The 18,742-nt window shown below is 43.9% G+C and overlaps 1 protein-coding gene across 1 annotated transcript; it reads left to right on the plus strand.

The window, feature by feature from the left end:
• The first annotated feature begins 204 nt into the window (after positions 1-204).
• On the plus strand, positions 205-11,048 carry arhgap1 (Rho GTPase activating protein 1). The gene is made up of 13 exons (XM_077003688.1): positions 205-291; positions 2,088-2,257; positions 3,188-3,280; positions 3,424-3,511; positions 4,592-4,723; positions 5,184-5,270; positions 5,505-5,603; positions 5,726-5,836; positions 5,957-6,033; positions 7,837-7,914; positions 8,016-8,144; positions 8,826-8,929; positions 9,120-11,048. Exons 2-13 carry the CDS (start codon positions 2,125-2,127, stop codon positions 9,288-9,290), a joined length of 1,302 nt encoding a protein of 433 aa, XP_076859803.1. The 5' UTR covers positions 205-291; positions 2,088-2,124; the 3' UTR covers positions 9,291-11,048.
• Positions 11,049-18,742: the final 7,694 nt, after the last annotated feature.

The raw sequence follows: 18,742 nt of genomic DNA on the forward strand, positions 1-18,742 counted from the left end.
GGTGGTATAATTTCTCGTTTTGCATAAAACGTTATTGAGTACAAAATGTTGCCTTAGGTTTGTGAACATAAGGCATCAGGGTTTCACAGAACCTGCAAACAGAGTGGTTGTTAATATATATGTTCATTAAATATTACGTTTTATTTAACATCTCAGACTTTTACGGTGAAATTGTTGAACATATACTAACCGGAAGTGATCATACTAACCGGAAGTGCGGCACTGAATTAGCTGTAGCTAGACTGTCACAGTTACGTAGTCTTCAGTGAGAAGCACCTCAGCTAACATCAGGTACGGGATTTCCTCTATTTTGTTTTACAAAGTTTGAGTCTTGCGTTGACTATTAAAGTCGGAACTATTTCTAGTGCAGTGGAAAGCTGTTGAGTGCGTTTGAGGCGATGTGAAGTTAAAGGTGAAGCGGTTCCTACTGTGGTGCAGCAACCGGATAACGTTAACAAACAACCCGCCGTCCTGGGCTTAAACACAACCACTACTAACTCATCTTTATCTTCATCTTTATTCTTTATCTCATCTTTATTCTTTATCTTTATTCTTTATCTTTATCTTATCTTATTAGGACAGAAGTTCACTGCGTTTGTTAAATGTCTGGTTAACCATATAAGAATCAAAATATTTGAATTGTTGGGTTGGCGAATATTAAACGAACAGTAAGATAGACGCGACCAGTTTTAAACTACAGGTTTAGTTTATCTTAAACTACAGGTTTAGTTTATCTTAAACTACAGGTTTAGTTTATCTATGAACACGACTGTCGGGAGGCCTGTACGTGTTTCTCTTGTTTAATCTGGTGATTAACGGCTGCCGGTTTAGACATTTGCGCGAAGTCACACCTGCATTTCCGGGCTGTGAGACGTGAAGGGTCAGGGACTGTGTTTAACCTCTTGAGACGTGAAGGGTCAGGGACTGTGCTTAACCTCTTGAGACGTGAAGGGTCAGGGACTGTGCTTAACCTCTTGAGACGTGAAGGGTCAGGGACTGTGCTTAACCTCTTGAGACGTGAAGGGTCAGGGACTGTGCTTAACCTCTTGAGACGTGAAGGGTCAGGGACTGTGTTTAATCTCTTGAGACGTGAAGGGTCAGGGACTGTGTTTAACCTCTTGAGACGTGAAGGGTCAGGGACTGTTTAACCTCTTGAGACGTGAAGAGTCAGGGACTGTGTTTAACCTCTTGAGACGTGAAGGGTCAGGGACTGTGTTTAACCTCTTGAGACGTGAAGGGTCAGGGACTGTGCTTAACCTCTTGAGACGTGAAGGGTCAGGGACTGTGCTTAACCTCTTGAGACGTGAAGGGTCAGGGACTGTGTTTAACCTCTTGAGACGTGAAGGGTCAGGGACTGTGTTTAACCTCTTGAGACGTGAAGGGTCAGGGACTGTGCTTAACCTCTTGAGACGTGAAGGGTCAGGGACTGTGCTTAACCTCTTGAGACGTGAAGGGTCAGGGACTGTGCTTAACCTCTTGAGACGTGAAGGGTCAGGGACTGTGCTTAAATGGGACTCGGCCTACTTGATGGGACCCCTCCTCTGCTCGAGCACTGTATTTAAAAAGATGTCACTGGAGATCAGTGTCTGGACCGAACATGGCCATGGGCCCTTATCCTTACAGCCAAGCACACTCACACTCATGATCTGCGGATACAAACGCACCTCCACTCTGGGCACTCACATTTACAATGGGATCATGTTCTTGAAGATGGTTTCTTTCTGTTCAGAAACAGTGTGAGAAACCTTTGTGCTGTTGAAGCTATTTGCATTAAATGTCGGTAATTCTTATACAGGAGACCTACCCAATATATTCCCACCAGACTCCGATGAAAGATCAGCAAACTGTCCCCTGTTGATCTCTTTTATGGAGTGAGATAAGACCCTGCTAGCATAAGATCTGGAGGGTTCTTATGTCAGTGTTCATGAACATTTTGGGGGCAGTGCCCTGTCTGCTTATATACAGTAGTTCTTCATGCAAAGGCAGCATACATGTGTGTGGATATGTTTGTGTGCTTTGGCATTCATCTGCTGTGACTGAGATGTGTGTGCATGTGTGTAAGTGTGTCTCGTTGTCCTCTTTGCCAGGACCTCGTGTGTAGCAGTGTTGGTGTAGAGGACAGTCATGTCCTCCGATCTGCTGGTGGACCTCCACGATGAGTTGGGAGGAGACGACTCTCCTGGGGCTGCGCTGGACCAGCTCAAACTGGTGCCAGACAAGCAGTGGCCGGACGACCCCGTGAGCGTCAGCAAGTCTGGTGAGCAGTGTCCAGTAGGGGGGGTGTGTGTGTGTGTGTGTGTGTGTGTGTGTTTGCTCATCCATGCCTATGTAATTTAACAGCAGTACATAAGCCCACTTATAGCAGCAGTTTATTTATTTATTTTGTCTTTGTTGCTTTCATGCATCAAGCACCTACTTCAGGAACAACTTGTCGTATGAATTTAACAGTAAACCTGCACAAAGTGATGACATCAGGAAGACACGGAATGTTGTCTATTTCAAGATGTGTATGTGCACTCATCTGTGTGTGTGTGAGAGGGAGATGTCGACGGAGGGAGGGGGTTAATTAGTTGTTTGAATGGAAGGGCAGTGCTTATGGATGCAGTAGCTGGTGTACTCTGATGGTGTACTGTACTGCTGAATCGGTTGCCATGTGGGAGAAGCTCACCAGGAGAGATTAGACTCTACATACAAACACACCCCCCTTATCACTTCAGTGCTGCTTACATGTCAGGCTTTATTGGGTCTTATCAGTGGGCTGAAGAGTGTTCCTGTCTCCAGCTCCTCATGGTGTGCCAGGTGTCCTTCAGATGTGAGCAGTCGGCATGGAATTGAAACACAGAAACTTCATGTCCGTGCAAACCTGTGTCAGTCACATAGGCTGTTGTAGTCCTGCAAACCTTTATCAGTCATGTAGCCTCTTGAAGCATTCGTTTGCATTGCTGAAATTTCATCACACTTTTGCACTTTATAGATTTATCAGGGTAAGGTAGTGTTTTAAGGTTATCTTCACATATTCAGCACGGTGCATGTAGGTCATGCATACTCAAACTGTGTTTGCTAAATAAGACGGTATGGGTCAGGATACATGCACAATGTATCCCTTTAATTCTCCTGACCTGTTCACTTACAGTTAATTGACCTGCACACGTTAACCTGGATGTTAATAGGTCTGTATGCTCTGCAGCAACAGACATAAAGAGCCTCGGTCAGGGCTCACACTTGGCCTGGGACGACCCGTTCTACGACATTGCAAGGCATCAGATCGTGGAAGTGGCAGGTGAGCCCTTGAGAGGATTTATTACCTCAAATATCACACAGATAGTAAACAAGGACATTTCAGTAGACTATGAACTCTCATGTGCAGGTGAAGATAACTCTCCCTCTGTGTGCAGGTGAAGATAACTCTCCCTCTGTGTGCAGGTGATGATAACTTTGGCAGGAAGGTGATCGTGTTCAGTGCGTGCCGCATGCCCCCGTCACATGAGCTGGACCACCACAAGCTGCTCATGTGAGCACTTCCTCCACCAGCACATCCACCACTCTGCGCTCATTAGTCAGCTAGTCCTGGCCTAGACCCACTGCAGAAACACCACTTCCTCCACACCAGACACTGGCACTGCACACCATTTATCAGGAGGAGGAACTGTCAGAGCAGAGAGCTGCCTTACACCATCTACTCCTTCTGTTCTCACCATTATGTATAATTGAATAATTATATAAAAAGACTGCCACTTAATCTGCCATTAATCTGATGTTGAGTTAAGTTTATTTGTAAAAGACTTTTCACAAGACGCGTTGTTACAAAGTAGCATCACACACACACACACACACACACACCCCCCCCCCACACACACACACACACATACACGGGTCCAGAATGGGTCCACACACATGGGGAAAGACATGACTGGCGTCAGAGGGAACCTCCACGTTTTATTACTTATTACCACATCTATAATACTTTATCCACTGGAGAAGATGGAGTGGGTGAAGGGATCTGGCACCAACAGTCCATCCACTGGCAGCAAAATTGCATTTTGTTAAGGGTCAGAGTGTGACCACAGTCTGAGAGTGTGTTTACATGGACACTGACCACAGTCTGAGAGTGTGTTTACATGGACACTGACCACAGTCTGAGTGTGTGTTTACATGGACACTGACCACAGTCTGAGAGTGTGTTTACATGGACACTGACCACAGTCTGAGAGTGTGTTTACATGGATACTGACCACAGTCTGAGAGTGTGTTTACATGGACACTGACCACAGTCTGAGTGTGTGTTTACATGGACACTGACCACAGTCTGAGTGTGTGTTTACATGGACACTGACCACAGTCTGAGAGTGTGTTTACATGGACACTGACCACAGTCTGAGAGTGTGTTTACATGGACACTGACCACAGTCTGAGAGTGTGTTTACATGGACACTGACCACAGTCTGAGTGTGTGTTTACATGGATACTGACCACAGTCTGAGTGTGTGTTCACGGCGGCAAACGAAAGTTGTAGAGCGCCGGGGGGAATATGGATGGATGAAGTGTCCCATCATCATTCAGTCCTGAGTAGCCTTTCCCTGTGACCATGCAGGTACGTGAAGCAGACACTAGATAACTATGTGGAGAGCGACTACACCCTCATCTACTTCCACCATGGCATGACGAGCGAGAACAAGCTGTCCCTCAGCTGGCTGCGAGACGCCTACCGCGAGGTGGAGAGGAAGTGGGTAGCCGCACCACTGTGTTAAGATGTACTTATATATTACCAGAAACTCACTATGTTAAGATGTACTTATATATTACCAGAAACTCACTGTGTTAAGATGTACTTATATATTACCAGATACTCACTGTGTTAAGATGTACTTATATATTACCAGAAACTCACTATGTTAAGATGTACTTATATATTACCAGAAACTCACTGTGTTAAGATGTACTTATATATTACCAGATACTCACTGTGTTAAGATGTACTTATATATTACCAGAAACTCACTGTGTTAAGATGTACTTATATATTACCAGAAACTCACTGTGTTAAGATGTACTTATATATTACCAGAAACTCACTGTGTTAAGATGTACTTATATATTACCAGAAACTCACTGTGTTAAGATGTACTTATATATTACCAGAAACTCACTGTGACCCTAACCCTGTGATTGCGTGTTCTTGTCAGGTACAAGAAGAACATTAAAGCCTTTTACATTGTTCACCCCACAATGTTCATCAGAACGGTCCTCATCTTCTTGAAACCGCTTATCAGGTTCACACTAAATATCATTATATATACTGAAATATCTAATAACTTGCTGTCACAGTCAGTAGAATGTGTGTTATCTGTCTCCGTCTGTACATGTGTATGGGAACATAAACATCTTAAATGAACTGTATGGGTATTCTTCATGAATCTGATTACAGAAGCAGTAGCAGAAATGTGTGTGTGTGTGTGTGTGTGTGTGTGTGTGTGTGTGTGTGTGTGTGTGTGTGTTGTCCACAGCTTTAAATTTGGCCGTAAAATACACTATGTGAACTACCTGAGTGAGTTGGAGGAGATTGTGAAGTGTGACCAGCTGGTCATTCCCAGTCGAGTCCGAGCGTAAGAGTCTGTATTACCCAGTGGAATCGAAGCACACGTTCACGATGGCATATGAATCATAAACTAGTCAAATTTTATTCTGAATTAACAGTGTGCCTCATACAGCTACTGTATGTCTGTAGATATGATGATAAGATCCGTGTGAACCTGAAGCCACCTGTGACCCCGGGGCCCATGGGCCGCCCCCACAGTCCCCCCCTCCCCCATCAGCAGTTTGGGGTGCCTCTGGCAGTGTAAGTGTGTTCACCCCTGATACTGAGGGCAGGTTCTGCTTCTTGAAGAGTTCTTCTAGTCATCAGCTGTGTGTGTGTGTGTGTGTGTGTGTGTGTGTGTGTGTGTTTGCGTGCACACAGGCTGAGAAGTAGGGGGGCCGACTCGGACGGTGTTCCACTTGTGATGCGAGACACCATCAGCTTCCTACGTGAACAGGGTATGCACCACCTCTTCTACCATTATGATCCATCATTTATCTCTTCTACCATTATGATCTATCTATCTATAAATTGTTCTATCTATTTCTTCTACCATTTATTCCTTCACTTTTTTCCATCAGTTTTCAGGTCCTTCAGTTTGTGTGTGTATTTCAAAGGTAGGGTTACAGTGAGGAAAATAAGTATTTGAACACCCTGCGAATAAGTTCGCCCGCTTAGAAATCATCGAGGGGTCTGAAATTTTCATCTTAGGTGCATGTCCACTGTGAGAGACATAATCTAACAACAAAATCTGGAAATCACAATGTTTGATTTTAAAATAATTTGTTACTGCTGCAAATAAGTATTTGAACACCTATGAAAATCAATGTTAACATTTGGTACAGTAGCTTTTGTTTGCAATTACAGAGGTCAAGCTTTTGCTGTAGTTTTTCACCAGGTTTGCACACACTGCAGCAGGGATTTTGGCCCATTCCTCCACACAGGTCTTCTCCAGATCAGTCAGGTTTCTGGGCTATCGCTGAGAAACACAGTTTGAGCTCCCTTGAAAGATTATAGGGTTTAGGTCTGGAGACTGGCTAGGCCACTCCAGAACCTTGGGTTTTCTTACAGAGCCACTCCTTGGTTAGACTTAGACAATCTTTCTTGTCATTCATTGTATTACAGGGGTACGCCAAACAAAATTTTGTTCCATTTAGGCTCGCTCAGTGTACAACAGAATTTGGATATAAAAATATATATCAATAGATTTCCAGTAACCCAGGTTTGAGATAAGATTACAAGAATGTGACGGATGGCATTCCAGGATTAACCAAAATGCGTAATAAGAGTGTACAATATAGAGATGCAGAGAATAGCAGCCGGGATAATTAAATTTGGATATGTGGTATAGATATATAATGTACATCTGCATATATGTATATACATATCAGGTAGTCTGGCAGTAGTGCATAGATGGCATGTAGCTCAGTAATTTCCTGCCCTCGTCCAAGGTATCGAGTCCAACACACTGATGGCTTGAGGGAAAAAGCTATTACAGAACCTGGTGGTCCTGCACCGAATACTCCTGAATCTTTTACCAGCAGCGAGAACAGTCCACAGTGAAGATGTGAGCGGTCACTGATGATGATGTGTGCTCGGGATGTCCTGGCTGTGTGCTTTGGGTCATTGTCATGTTGAAAGACCCAGCCATGACCCATCTTCAGTGCTCTAACCAAGTAATATCACTTTATTACATTATTTTATTGTGCTTGTTTCCTTTTTGTCTTTAATTTCTTTTAATATTTTATTTTTGCCTTATCTTTGCTTCCTTTGAATGTTTCTTTTTTATTTATTCTGTAAAGCACTTTAAGTTTCATGTATGTATGAAAGATGCTTATTATTATATCTGGATTATTTTTTATTGTCTGGATTTTTTTTTAAGTGGACATAAGATGAAACTAAGATGAAAATTTCAGACCCCTCCATGATTTATAAGTGGGACAACTTGCAAAGTCACGGTGTAAAAATACTTGTTTTCCTCACTGTATGTGCTTAAAATTATTAATATAATTATAATATATAATAGGCTGATAATTATAATATATATATAGGCTGATTTCATACACTCAGATTACATTTAATCTTGGATTGAAAAGCACAGTAGTTTAGTTTTTGTGGAAAGCCAGCCATGTGGTTTCCTTAAAGAGAAGTTAAGGTTAAATAATACTGTAACCCTTCAGTCTTAGTGAAACTTTCCCACGTAACCAAACCAGAAGACGTGGCCTTTGTCATCATGTGGTTTGTGTGTGTTGTTGTGTCAGGTCTGCAGACAGAGGGAATATTCCGGCGTTCTGCTAACGTGAGCCTGGTGAAGAACTTACAGCACAAATACAACTCAGGTACATCAGGACTGACCTGACTTCAGTCTTAGGAGTGTCTGTTTGCTTTCACAGTAGGTTTGACTGTATAAATGCTGATGTTGTGGAGGGCGTGTGTCTAGGCGAAGAGGTGAACTTCTTTCAGATGGAGGATGTGCACCTGGCCGCTGTCATCCTGAAGACCTTCTTGCGTGAGCTACCTGAGCCGCTGCTCACCTACCAGCTGTACAACGACGTGGTGAACTTTCAGAGTGAGAGCACACCTGAGACAGAGAGCACACCTGAGACAGAGAGCACACCTGAGACAGCCTGTCCACCACACAGGGCACTGACCTCACTGAAGCACACCTGAGACGAGCACCTCATCAACATGAATTTCTCCACATGGGGCGCGTTGGTGCTGTAGTGCCTTTTGTGTGCTTATGTGCATCCTGGAACCAGCAGGATCTCTCATGTTTGTATTTGCAAATCAATAAATCTGTGTTTGCTATAGCATATTCAGCAAAACGGCTTAATTAAACGTTACATAACTTTATGTAAACCCCAAATGTTCACTTGATTAACAATTAATAATCAAAGATGAACAATTTAGTACATTGATTAACCTGATTACTGGTACCACTGTACATGTTCAGCTGACTTGTTGGGTTGGGTAACATGGCTGAACTATAAGACCACTGAGAAAATCTTGTGAATACCCTAAAAGTGTTAATTTCTAAGAATTTGTAAGCTACTAAAACTGAACAATACTCTTTATTTTTAACTTGAAACATTGCATTACTTTATTTCATGTTGTAAAACTGACCCCTGACATCACTAAGTACAGATACATTGTAATGACACTGTGAGTGGTGACTGATGCCTGAAATTAAAGGAAACACATGGCCATGTCACTCAAAACCAATCACCACTTTGGTGTTCTTTTCCCTCAGATGTAGACAGTGCGACTCAGGCAGTAACAATCCGCAATATGCTGCTGTGCCTTCCTGAGGAGAACTATGCCTCCCTGCGCTTCCTCACTCAGTTCCTCGCTCAGGTGAGGTTTGGAAAAAGCAAAATCACTATCCAGCATGTGTGAAGCTCTAGGCTCGGTCTCAGGAGTGTTGTATACCTGTGGTATTGACTGAACTCCAGTCTTCATTGGTATTGGGGATGTTCTTATCTGTGATATTGAGTGTGTGTTTATACTTTGTCTCTCTATCTTATTGACCACATTTTTCCCGTAGGTGTCAGCGGAGAGTGAGGTGAATAAGATGACCAACATGAACCTGGCTGTGGTGTTTGGCCCCAACCTGCTGTGGGGGCAGGACGCCGCCATGACCCTTAGCTCCATTGGACCAATCAACAACTTTACACGTATTCTGCTTGACCTGCATGAACAGGTCTTCACCCAGTAAGACCAGTGGAATTCACCCAGGCCCCAGAGAGTTTCCCTCCTACTCCCTGTACGGCTATAGATGTCATCTGCCCCGCCCCCAGCCCCTCCCTCAGTCTAGCCCCTCCCCATTTATTTTCTGTTTTTACTCTTGCCAAAAGCATGCTGTTGGGGGGGCTGTAGCAGGGAAGCTGGTGCAGGATTTGACTTCATATTTAAGACTGAAACATGAGAAGCTTTTTTACAGGATTTTACTTTCAGACAATCAGCAGTTTGCCCTCTGTGTGCTGTGCTTGTGTCATGAAGACATATTATAAAGATGTGGCAGAGGAGCTTTATGTAGTTTCTGATCAAAATCATTCACATTTGTAAAAATGTAGCCCAGTTTTTACCATCACCTTTGTAAGGTTGGGTGGGGGGGGTCGCCTCCATATGATATCGGCCCTGTTTAGTAGTTTCAGTTGAGGGGCAGTGAATAGGTTTGCTGTGAAAAAGCAAAGCCTCCTATCCTGTGGACACAGTCACTGCTGCAGACAGTAAAGCACTAATATAACTAGAAACACTTGTTTTAAACTTATGATACTGCCTTTACAATTTCTGTTAACTTCATTTTTATTACATTTCTTGTATCATTTGTATTGTCTTTTCTACTGTATTGGTCAATGTATTTTTTGATGCTGTAGTTAAATGCAGTGTTATGCTTGTTAAACATCTCCATGCTGTATATCACACTTCGTATGTAAGCTCTGAGAGTTATAAGACAGAGGGCAATTATTCCCAAACATGTACCATATCACATCTGGTAATCATGACCAACATCTCAGACGCACTGGCAGGCCTGAAGATGATTAAAGACCACAGTGAATTGAAGGAGGAGCTAAATCTAAATCAGCACTCTACATAGGACCATTAACACGTCTGTAGATTGACAGGGGAGGAGCTAACCCTAAATCTGCACTCTTCATAGGAGCCTTCATTGGTCTGGGGCCAAAGGATAAGGGTTATTAGGTCATGCTGATGCCAAGATACCCAGCATATTACAGCTGTCCTCCTCCTGACAGCACTAGACATCTCCCTCTCTTACCTGATTTATATATGTAAATGTGTGGGTGTGTCTGTTGGTTATATATGTAAATGTGTGGATCTGTTTGTGTGTTATGTATGTAAATGTGTGGGTGTGTCTGTAGGCTGGTGTATCTTGACCAGCTGTACTCTGAAGGACAGGTGTGTTGGCTGTTCTTTCATGAGGTTTCAGGGTTCTACAGGCCACTGCAGTTCCTCGTGTCAGTAAGGAGTCATTTTGGTGTCTTGTACATTTTACTAAACCTGTAGATCTGAATCTCCAATCTTGAGGATAGTGGTGTATTCTATACCTTCATATTGAAATGTGACTGTTTACTGTGTATGTCAATCTAAAACCCATGTCAATACTGTTCAACATTGACATGTGAACCAGTGGCTTAAATTTAGTAACCCTACCCTGACACCCCTGTGTTTGTGTGCCTTATTAAGGTCAACAGGTCATTAGGTTAACTTGTACAAGACTAAAGCTCTGACCTTAGCTCAGATCTTTGACCTCAGTGTCATCCGGTGGTACAATGTAATCCGTTGCCAGCCAGTGTACCTGTGCTGTGTATTCTTGTGTTTATGGTCTCTAGGTGAGTACTGTTTTCTTCTTTAAGGTTCTTTATTTTCATCTTGACTTGAATGCATTTATTTGGCTCTTTGAGATCTGTACTTTTGTAAATGTGATAATAAATGCATGTGATGGTGTACAGTCTTTGTGTGATAGTGTACAGATTTTTTTTTCATATTTGTCAATTGTGATTTTTACACCCCAATCGAAATTTGTCCTCCGCTTTTAACCCATCTGTGTAGTCAGAACACACACAAGAGTGATTACTAGGGGGCTGTGGTTCACACGTGCCCAGAGCGGTGGGCAGCCCTAGCCCGGCGCCCAGGGAGCATTTGGGGTTAGGTGCCTTGCTCAAGGGCACCTCAGTCATGGCCTGTCTGGGAATCAAACCCACAACCCTCCGGTCACAAGACCAGTTCCCTAACCGCCAGGCCATGACTGCCCATGATTTGTACAGAACATTAAATACAAGACAGTGAATTTGTAAAATGTTTATATTCTTTCAGCAGGTATGTTAAATATAGCCTCAGGTGATCAATCTAACATTAGTTAACAAACAAAATATGAAGCTCTTTTGTTCTTTGAAGCTCAAGTTCTTTTGTCTGGTTGTCTTGATTGCTGTGCTTCTTAGAGAACCTTAACCCTACTGAATTACTGAGGTTCTTCTGTGATAAAATTCTTGTCTGAAACCCTTCAAATACCTCACTGATTATTTGTTCAGTATTGCTCTGTAAATATGTAGTGGTGAATGGTGAATGTACAGGAACCAAAAATGATTACAAAATGATAATGATAAATTCGTGCTGCATTTGAAACCAAAATAAATTCTGAATGCTGGTAATTAGAATAAAGACGTTCTGAAAAGGAAGAAGGTATAGAAGGTATAAAGAAAGTATAGTGGCTGTCTCACAGAGAAGATGTGTGATGGTGTGTTTAAAGATCTACACTAGGGAGGAGATGTGTGATGGTGTGTATACAGTTCTACAGTAGGGAGGAGATGTGTGATGGTGTGTGTACAGGCCTACAGTAGAGAGGAGATGTGTGATTGTGTGTGTACAGTTCTACAGTAGGAGGAGATGTGTGATGGTGTGTGTACAGTTCTACAGTAGGAGGAGATGTGTGATGGTGTGTGTACAGTTCTACAGTAGGGAGGAGATGTGTGATGGTGTGTGTACAGTTCTACAGTAGGAGGAGATGTGTGATGGTGTGTGTACAGTTCTACAGTAGAGAGGAGATGTGTGATTGTGTGTGTACAGTTCTACAGTAGAGAGGAGATGTGTGATGGTGTGTGTATAGTTCTACAGTAGGGAGGAGATGTGTGATGGTGTGTGTACAGTTCTACAGTAGGAGGAGATGTGTGATGGTGTGTGTACAGTTCTACAGTAGAGAGGAGATGTGTGATGGTGTGTGTATAGTTCTACAGTAGGGAGGAGATGTGTGATGGTGTGTGTACAGTTCTACAGTAGGGAGGAGATGTGTGATGGTGTGTGTACAGTTCTACAGTAGGGAGGAGATGTGTGATGGTGTGTGTACAGTTCTACAGTAGGGAGGAGATGTGTGATGGTGTGTGTACAGTTCTACAGTAGAGAGGAGATGTGTGATGGTGTGTGTACAGTTCTACAGTAGGGAGGAGATGTGTGATGGTGTGTGTACAGTTCTACAGTAGGGAGGAGATGTGTGATGGTGTGTGTACAGTTCTACAGTAGGGAGGAGATGTGTGATGGTGTGTGTACAGTTCTACAGTAGGGAGGAGATGTGTGATGGTGTGTGTACAGTTCTACAGTAGGAGGAGATGTGTGATGGTGTGTGTAAAGTTCTACAGTAGGGAGGAGATGTGTGATGGTGTGTGTACAGTTCTACAGTAGGGAGGAGATGTGTGATGGTGTGTGTACAGTTCTACAGTAGGAGGAGATGTGTGATGGTGTGTGTATAGTTCTACAGTAGGGAGGAGATGTGTAATGGTGTGTGTACAGTTCTACAGTAGGAGGAGATGTGTGATGGTGTGTGTACAGTTCTACAGTAGGAGGAGATGTGTGATGGTGTGTGTACAGTTCTACAGTAGGAGGAGATGTGTGATGGTGTGTGTACAGTTCTACAGTAGGGAGGAGATGTGTGATGGTGTGTGTACAGTTCTACAGTAGGAGGAGATGTGTGATGGTGTGTGTACAGTTCTACAGTAGGGAGGAGATGTGTGATGGTGTGTGTACAGTTCTACAGTAGGAGGAGATGTGTGATGGTGTGTGTATAGTTCTACAGTAGGAGGAGATGTGTGATGATGTGTGTACAGTTCTACAGTAGGGAGGAGATGTGTGATGGTGTGTGTACAGTTCTACAGTAGGGAGGAGATGTGTGATGGTGTGTGTACAGTTCTACAGTAGGAGGAGATGTGTGATGGTGTGTGTACAGTTCTACAGTAGGGAGGAGATGTCTGATGGTGTGTGTACAGTTCTACAGTAGAGAGGAGATGTGTGATGGTGTGTGTATAGTTCTACAGTAGGAGGAGATGTGTGATGGTGTGTGTACAGTTCTACAGTAGGGAGGAGATGTGTGATGGTGTGTGTACAGTTCTACAGTAGGAGGAGATGTGTGATGGTGTGTGTACAGTTCTACAGTAGGAGGAGATGTGTGATGGTGTGTGTACAGTTCTACAGTAGGGAGGAGATGTGTGATGGTGTGTGTACAGTTCTACAGTAGGGAGGAGATGTGTGATGGTGTGTGTACAGTTCTACAGTAGGAGGAGATGTGTGATGGTGTGTGTATAGTTCTACAGTAGGGAGGAGATGTGTGATGGTGTGTGTACAGTTCTACAGTAGGAGGAGATGTGTGATGGTGTGTGTACAGTTCTACAGTAGGAGGAGATGTGTGATGGTGTGTGTATAGTTCTACAGTAGGGAGGAGATGTGTGATGGTGTGTGTACAGTTCTACAGTAGGGAGGAGATGTGTGATGGTGTGTGTACAGTTCTACAGTAGGAGGAGATGTGTGATGGTGTGTGTACAGTTCTACAGTAGGGAGGAGATGTGTGATGGTGTGTGTACAGTTCTACAGTAGAGAGGAGATGTGTGATGGTGTGTGTACAGTTCTACAGTAGGAGGAGATGTGTGATGGTGTGTGTACAGTTCTACAGTAGGAGGAGATGTGTGATGGTGTGTGTACAGTTCTACAGTAGGAGGAGATGTGTGATGGTGTGTGTACAGTTCTACAGTAGGAGGAGATGTGTGATGGTGTGTGTACAGTTCTACAGTAGGAGGAGATGTGTGATGGTGTGTGTACAGTTCTACAGTAGGGAGGAGATGTGTGATGGTGTGTGTACAGTTCTACAGTAGGAGGAGATGTGTGATGGTGTGTGTACAGTTCTACAGTAGAGAGGAGATGTGTGATGGTGTGTGTACAGTTCTACAGTAGGAGGAGATGTGTGATGGTGTGTGTACAGTTCTACAGTAGGGAGGAGATGTGTGATGGTGTGTGTACAGTTCTACAGTAGGGAGGAGATGTGTGATGGTGTGTGTATAGTTCTACAGTAGGAGGAGATGTGTGATGGTGTGTGTATAGTTCTACAGTAGGAGGAGATGTGTGATGGTGTGTGTACAGTTCTACAGTAGGAGGAGATGTGTGATGGTGTGTGTACAGTTCTACAGTAGGGAGGAGATGTGTGATGGTGTGTGTACAGTTCTACAGTAGGGAGGAGATGTGTGATGGTGTGTGTACAGTTCTACAGTAGGAGGAGATGTGTGATGGTGTGTGTATAGTTCTACAGTAGGGAGGAGATGTGTGATGGTGTGTGTACAGTTCTACAGTAGGAGGAGATGTGTGATGGTGTGTGTATAGTTCTACAGTAGGGAGGAGATGTGTGATGGTGTGTGTATAGTTCTACAGTAGGAGGAGATGTGTGATGGTGTGTGTATAGTTCTACAGTAGGAGGAGATGTGTGATGGTGTGTGTACAGTTCTACAGTAGGAGGAGATGTGTGATGGTGTGTGTATAGTTCTACAGTAGGAGGAGATGTGTGATGGTGTGTGTATAGTTCTACAGTAGGAGGAGATGTGTGATGGTGTGTGTACAGTTCTACAGTAGGAGGAGATGTGTGATGGTGTGTGTACAGTTCTACAGTAGAGAGGAGATGTGTGATGGTGTGTGTACAGTTCTACAGTAGGAGGAGATGTGTGATGGTGTGTGTACAGTTCTACAGTAGGAGGAGATGTGTGATGGTGTGTGTATAGTTCTACAGTAGGAGGAGATGTGTGATGGTGTGTGTACAGTTCTACAGTAGGAGGAGATGTGTGATGGTGTGTGTACAGTTCTACAGTAGGAGGAGATGTGTGATGGTGTGTGTACAGTTCTACAGTAGAGAGGAGATGTGTGATGGTGTGTGTACAGTTCTACAGTAGGAGGAGATGTGTGATGGTGTGTGTACAGTTCTACAGTAGGAGGAGATGTGTGATGGTGTGTGTACAGTTCTACAGTAGGAGGAGATGTGTGATGGTGTGTGTATAGTTCTACAGTAGGGAGGAGATGTGTGATGGTGTGTGTATAGTTCTACAGTAGGAGGAGATGTGTGATGGTGTGTGTACAGTTCTACAGTAGAGAGGAGATGTGTGATGGTGTGTGTACAGTTCTACAGTAGGAGGAGATGTGTGATGGTGTGTGTACAGTTCTACAGTAGGAGGAGATGTGTGATGGTGTGTGTATAGTTCTACAGTAGGGAGGAGATGTGTGATGGTGTGTGTACAGTTCTACAGTAGGAGGAGATGTGTGATGGTGTGTGTATAGTTCTACAGTAGGGAGGAGATGTGTGATGGTGTGTGTATAGTTCTACAGTAGGAGGAGATGTGTGATGGTGTGTGTACAGTTCTACAGTAGAGAGGAGATGTGTGATGGTGTGTGTACAGTTCTACAGTAGGAGGAGATGTGTGATGGTGTGTGTACAGTTCTACAGTAGGGAGGAGATGTGTGATGGTGTGTGTACAGTTCTACAGTAGGGAGGAGATGTGTGATGGTGTGTGTATAGTTCTACAGTAGGAGGAGATGTGTGATGGTGTGTGTATAGTTCTACAGTAGGAGGAGATGTGTGATGGTGTGTGTATAGTTCTACAGTAGGAGGAGATGTGTGATGGTGTGTGTAAAGTTCTACAGTAGGGAGGAGATGTGTGATGGTGTGTGTACAGTTCTACAGTAGGAGGAGATGTGTGATGGTGTGTGTACAGTTCTACAGTAGGAGGAGATGTGTGATGGTGTGTGTACAGTTCTACAGTAGGGAGGAGATGTGTGATGGTGTGTGTACAGTTCTACAGTAGGGAGGAGATGTGTGATGGTGTGTGTACAGTTCTACAGTAGGGAGGAGATGTGTGATGGTGTGTGTACAGTTCTACAGTAGGAGGAGATGTGTGATGGTGTGTGTATAGTTCTACAGTAGGAGGAGATGTGTGATGGTGTGTGTACAGTTCTACAGTAGAGAGGAGATGTGTGATGGTGTGTGTATAGTTCTACAGTAGGAGGAGATGTGTGATGGTGTGTGTACAGTTCTACAGTAGGGAGGAGATGTGTGATGGTGTGTGTACAGTTCTACAGTAGGGAGGAGATGTGTGATGGTGTGTGTACAGTTCTACAGTAGGGAGGAGATGTGTGATGGTGTGTGTATAGTTCTACAGTAGGGAGGAGATGTGTGATGGTGTGTGTACAGTTCTACAGTAGGGAGGAGATGTGTGATGGTGTGTGTACAGTTCTACAGTAGGGAGGAGATGTGTGATGGTGTGTGTACAGTTCTACAGTAGGAGGAGATGTGTGATGGTGTGTGTACAGTTCTACAGTAGGAGGAGATGTGTGATGGTGTGTGTATAGTTCTACAGTAGGAGGAGATGTGTGATGGTGTGTTTACAGTTCTACAGTAGGGAGGAGATGTGTGATGGTGTGTGTACAGTTCTACAGTAGGAGGAGATGTGTGATGGTGTGTTTACAGTTCTACAGTAGGGAGGAGATGTGTGATGGTGTGTGTACAGTTCTACAGTAGGAGGAGATGTGTGATGGTGTGTGTACAGTTCTACAGTAGGGAGGAGATGTGTGATGGTGTGTGTACAGTTCTACAGTAGGAGGAGATGTGTGATGGTGTGTGTATAGTTCTACAGTAGGGAGGAGATGTGTGATGGTGTGTGTACAGTTCTACAGTAGGAGGAGATGTGTGATGGTGTGTGTACAGTTCTACAGTAGGAGGAGATGTGTGATGGTGTGTGTATAGTTCTACAGTAGGAGGAGATGTGTGATGGTGTGTGTACAGTTCTACAGTAGGAGGAGATGTGTGATGGTGTGTGTATAGTTCTACAGTAGGAGGAGATGTGTGATGGTGTGTGTACAGTTCTACAGTAGGAGGAGATGTGTGATGGTGTGTGTATAGTTCTACAGTAGAGAGGAGATGTGTGATGGTGTGTGTACAGTTCTACAGTAGGGAGGAGATGTGTGATGGTGTGTGTACAGTTCTACAGTAGAGAGGAGATGTGTGATGGTGTGTGTACAGTTCTACAGTAGGGAGGAGATGTGTGATGGTGTGTGTACAGTTCTACAGTAGGAGGAGATGTGTGATGGTGTGTGTACAGTTCTACAGTAGGGAGGAGATGTGTGATGGTGTGTGTACAGTTCTACAGTAGAGAGGAGATGTGTGATGGTGTGTGTACAGTTCTACAGTAGGAGGAGATGTGTGATGGTGTGTGTACAGTTCTACAGTAGGAGGAGATGTGTGATGGTGTGTGTACAGTTCTACAGTAGGAGGAGATGTGTGATGGTGTGTGTATAGTTCTACAGTAGAGAGGAGATGTGTGATGGTGTGTGTACAGTTCTACAGTAGGAGGAGATGTGTGATGGTGTGTGTACAGTTCTACAGTAGGAGGAGATGTGTGATGGTGTGTGTATAGTTCTACAGTAGGGAGGAGATGTGTGATGGTGTGTGTATAGTTCTACAGTAGGAGGAGATGTGTGATGGTGTGTGTACAGTTCTACAGTAGAGAGGAGATGTGTGATGGTGTGTGTACAGTTCTACAGTAGGAGGAGATGTGTGATGGTGTGTGTACAGTTCTACAGTAGGGAGGAGATGTGTGATGGTGTGTGTACAGTTCTACAGTAGGGAGGAGATGTGTGATGGTGTGTGTATAGTTCTACAGTAGGAGGAGATGTGTGATGGTGTGTGTACAGTTCTACAGTAGGAGGAGATGTGTGATGGTGTGTGTACAGTTCTACAGTAGGAGGAGATGTGTGATGGTGTGTGTACAATTCTACAGTAGGAGGAGATGTGTGATGGTGTGTGTACAGTTCTACAGTAGGAGGAGATGTGTGATGGTGTGTGTACAGTTCTACAGTAGGAGGAGATGTGTGATGGTGTGTGTACAGTTCTACAGTAGGGAGGAGATGTGTGATGGTGTGTGTACAGTTCTACAGTAGGGAGGAGATGTGTGATGGTGTGTGTATAGTTCTACAGTAGGAGGAGATGTGTGATGGTGTGTGTACAGTTCTACAGTAGGGAGGAGATGTGTGATGGTGTGTGTACAGTTCTACAGTAGAGAGGAGATGTGTGATGGTGTGTGTATAGTTCTACAGTAGAGAGGAGATGTGTGATGGTATGTGTATAGTTCTACAGTAGGAGGAGATGTGTGATGGTGTGTGTACAGTTCTACAGTAGGAGGAGATGTGTGATGGTGTGTGTATAGTTCTACAGTAGGGAGGAGATGTGTGATGGTGTGTGTACAGTTCTACAGTAGGGAGGAGATGTGTGATGGTGTGTGTACAGTTCTACAGTAGGAGGAGATGTGTGATGGTGTGTGTACAGTTCTACAGTAGGAGGAGATGTGTGATGGT

The sequence above is a fragment of the Brachyhypopomus gauderio genome, chromosome 1 (genome assembly GCF_052324685.1).
Source record: "Brachyhypopomus gauderio isolate BG-103 chromosome 1, BGAUD_0.2, whole genome shotgun sequence".
Classification (NCBI taxonomy): domain Eukaryota; kingdom Metazoa; phylum Chordata; class Actinopteri; order Gymnotiformes; family Hypopomidae; genus Brachyhypopomus; species Brachyhypopomus gauderio.

Coding starts and splice junctions, on each gene's coding strand:
- arhgap1 (XM_077003688.1), top strand. CDS start 2,125: ATGTCCTCCGATCTGCTGGTGGACCTCCACGATGAGTTGGGAGGAGAC. Junction 5,837..5,956: donor TTTGGGGTGCCTCTGGCAGT/GTAAGTGTGTTC, acceptor GCGTGCACACAG/GCTGAGAAGTAGGGGGGCCG. Junction 6,034..7,836: donor CAGCTTCCTACGTGAACAGG/GTATGCACCACC, acceptor TTGTTGTGTCAG/GTCTGCAGACAGAGGGAATA.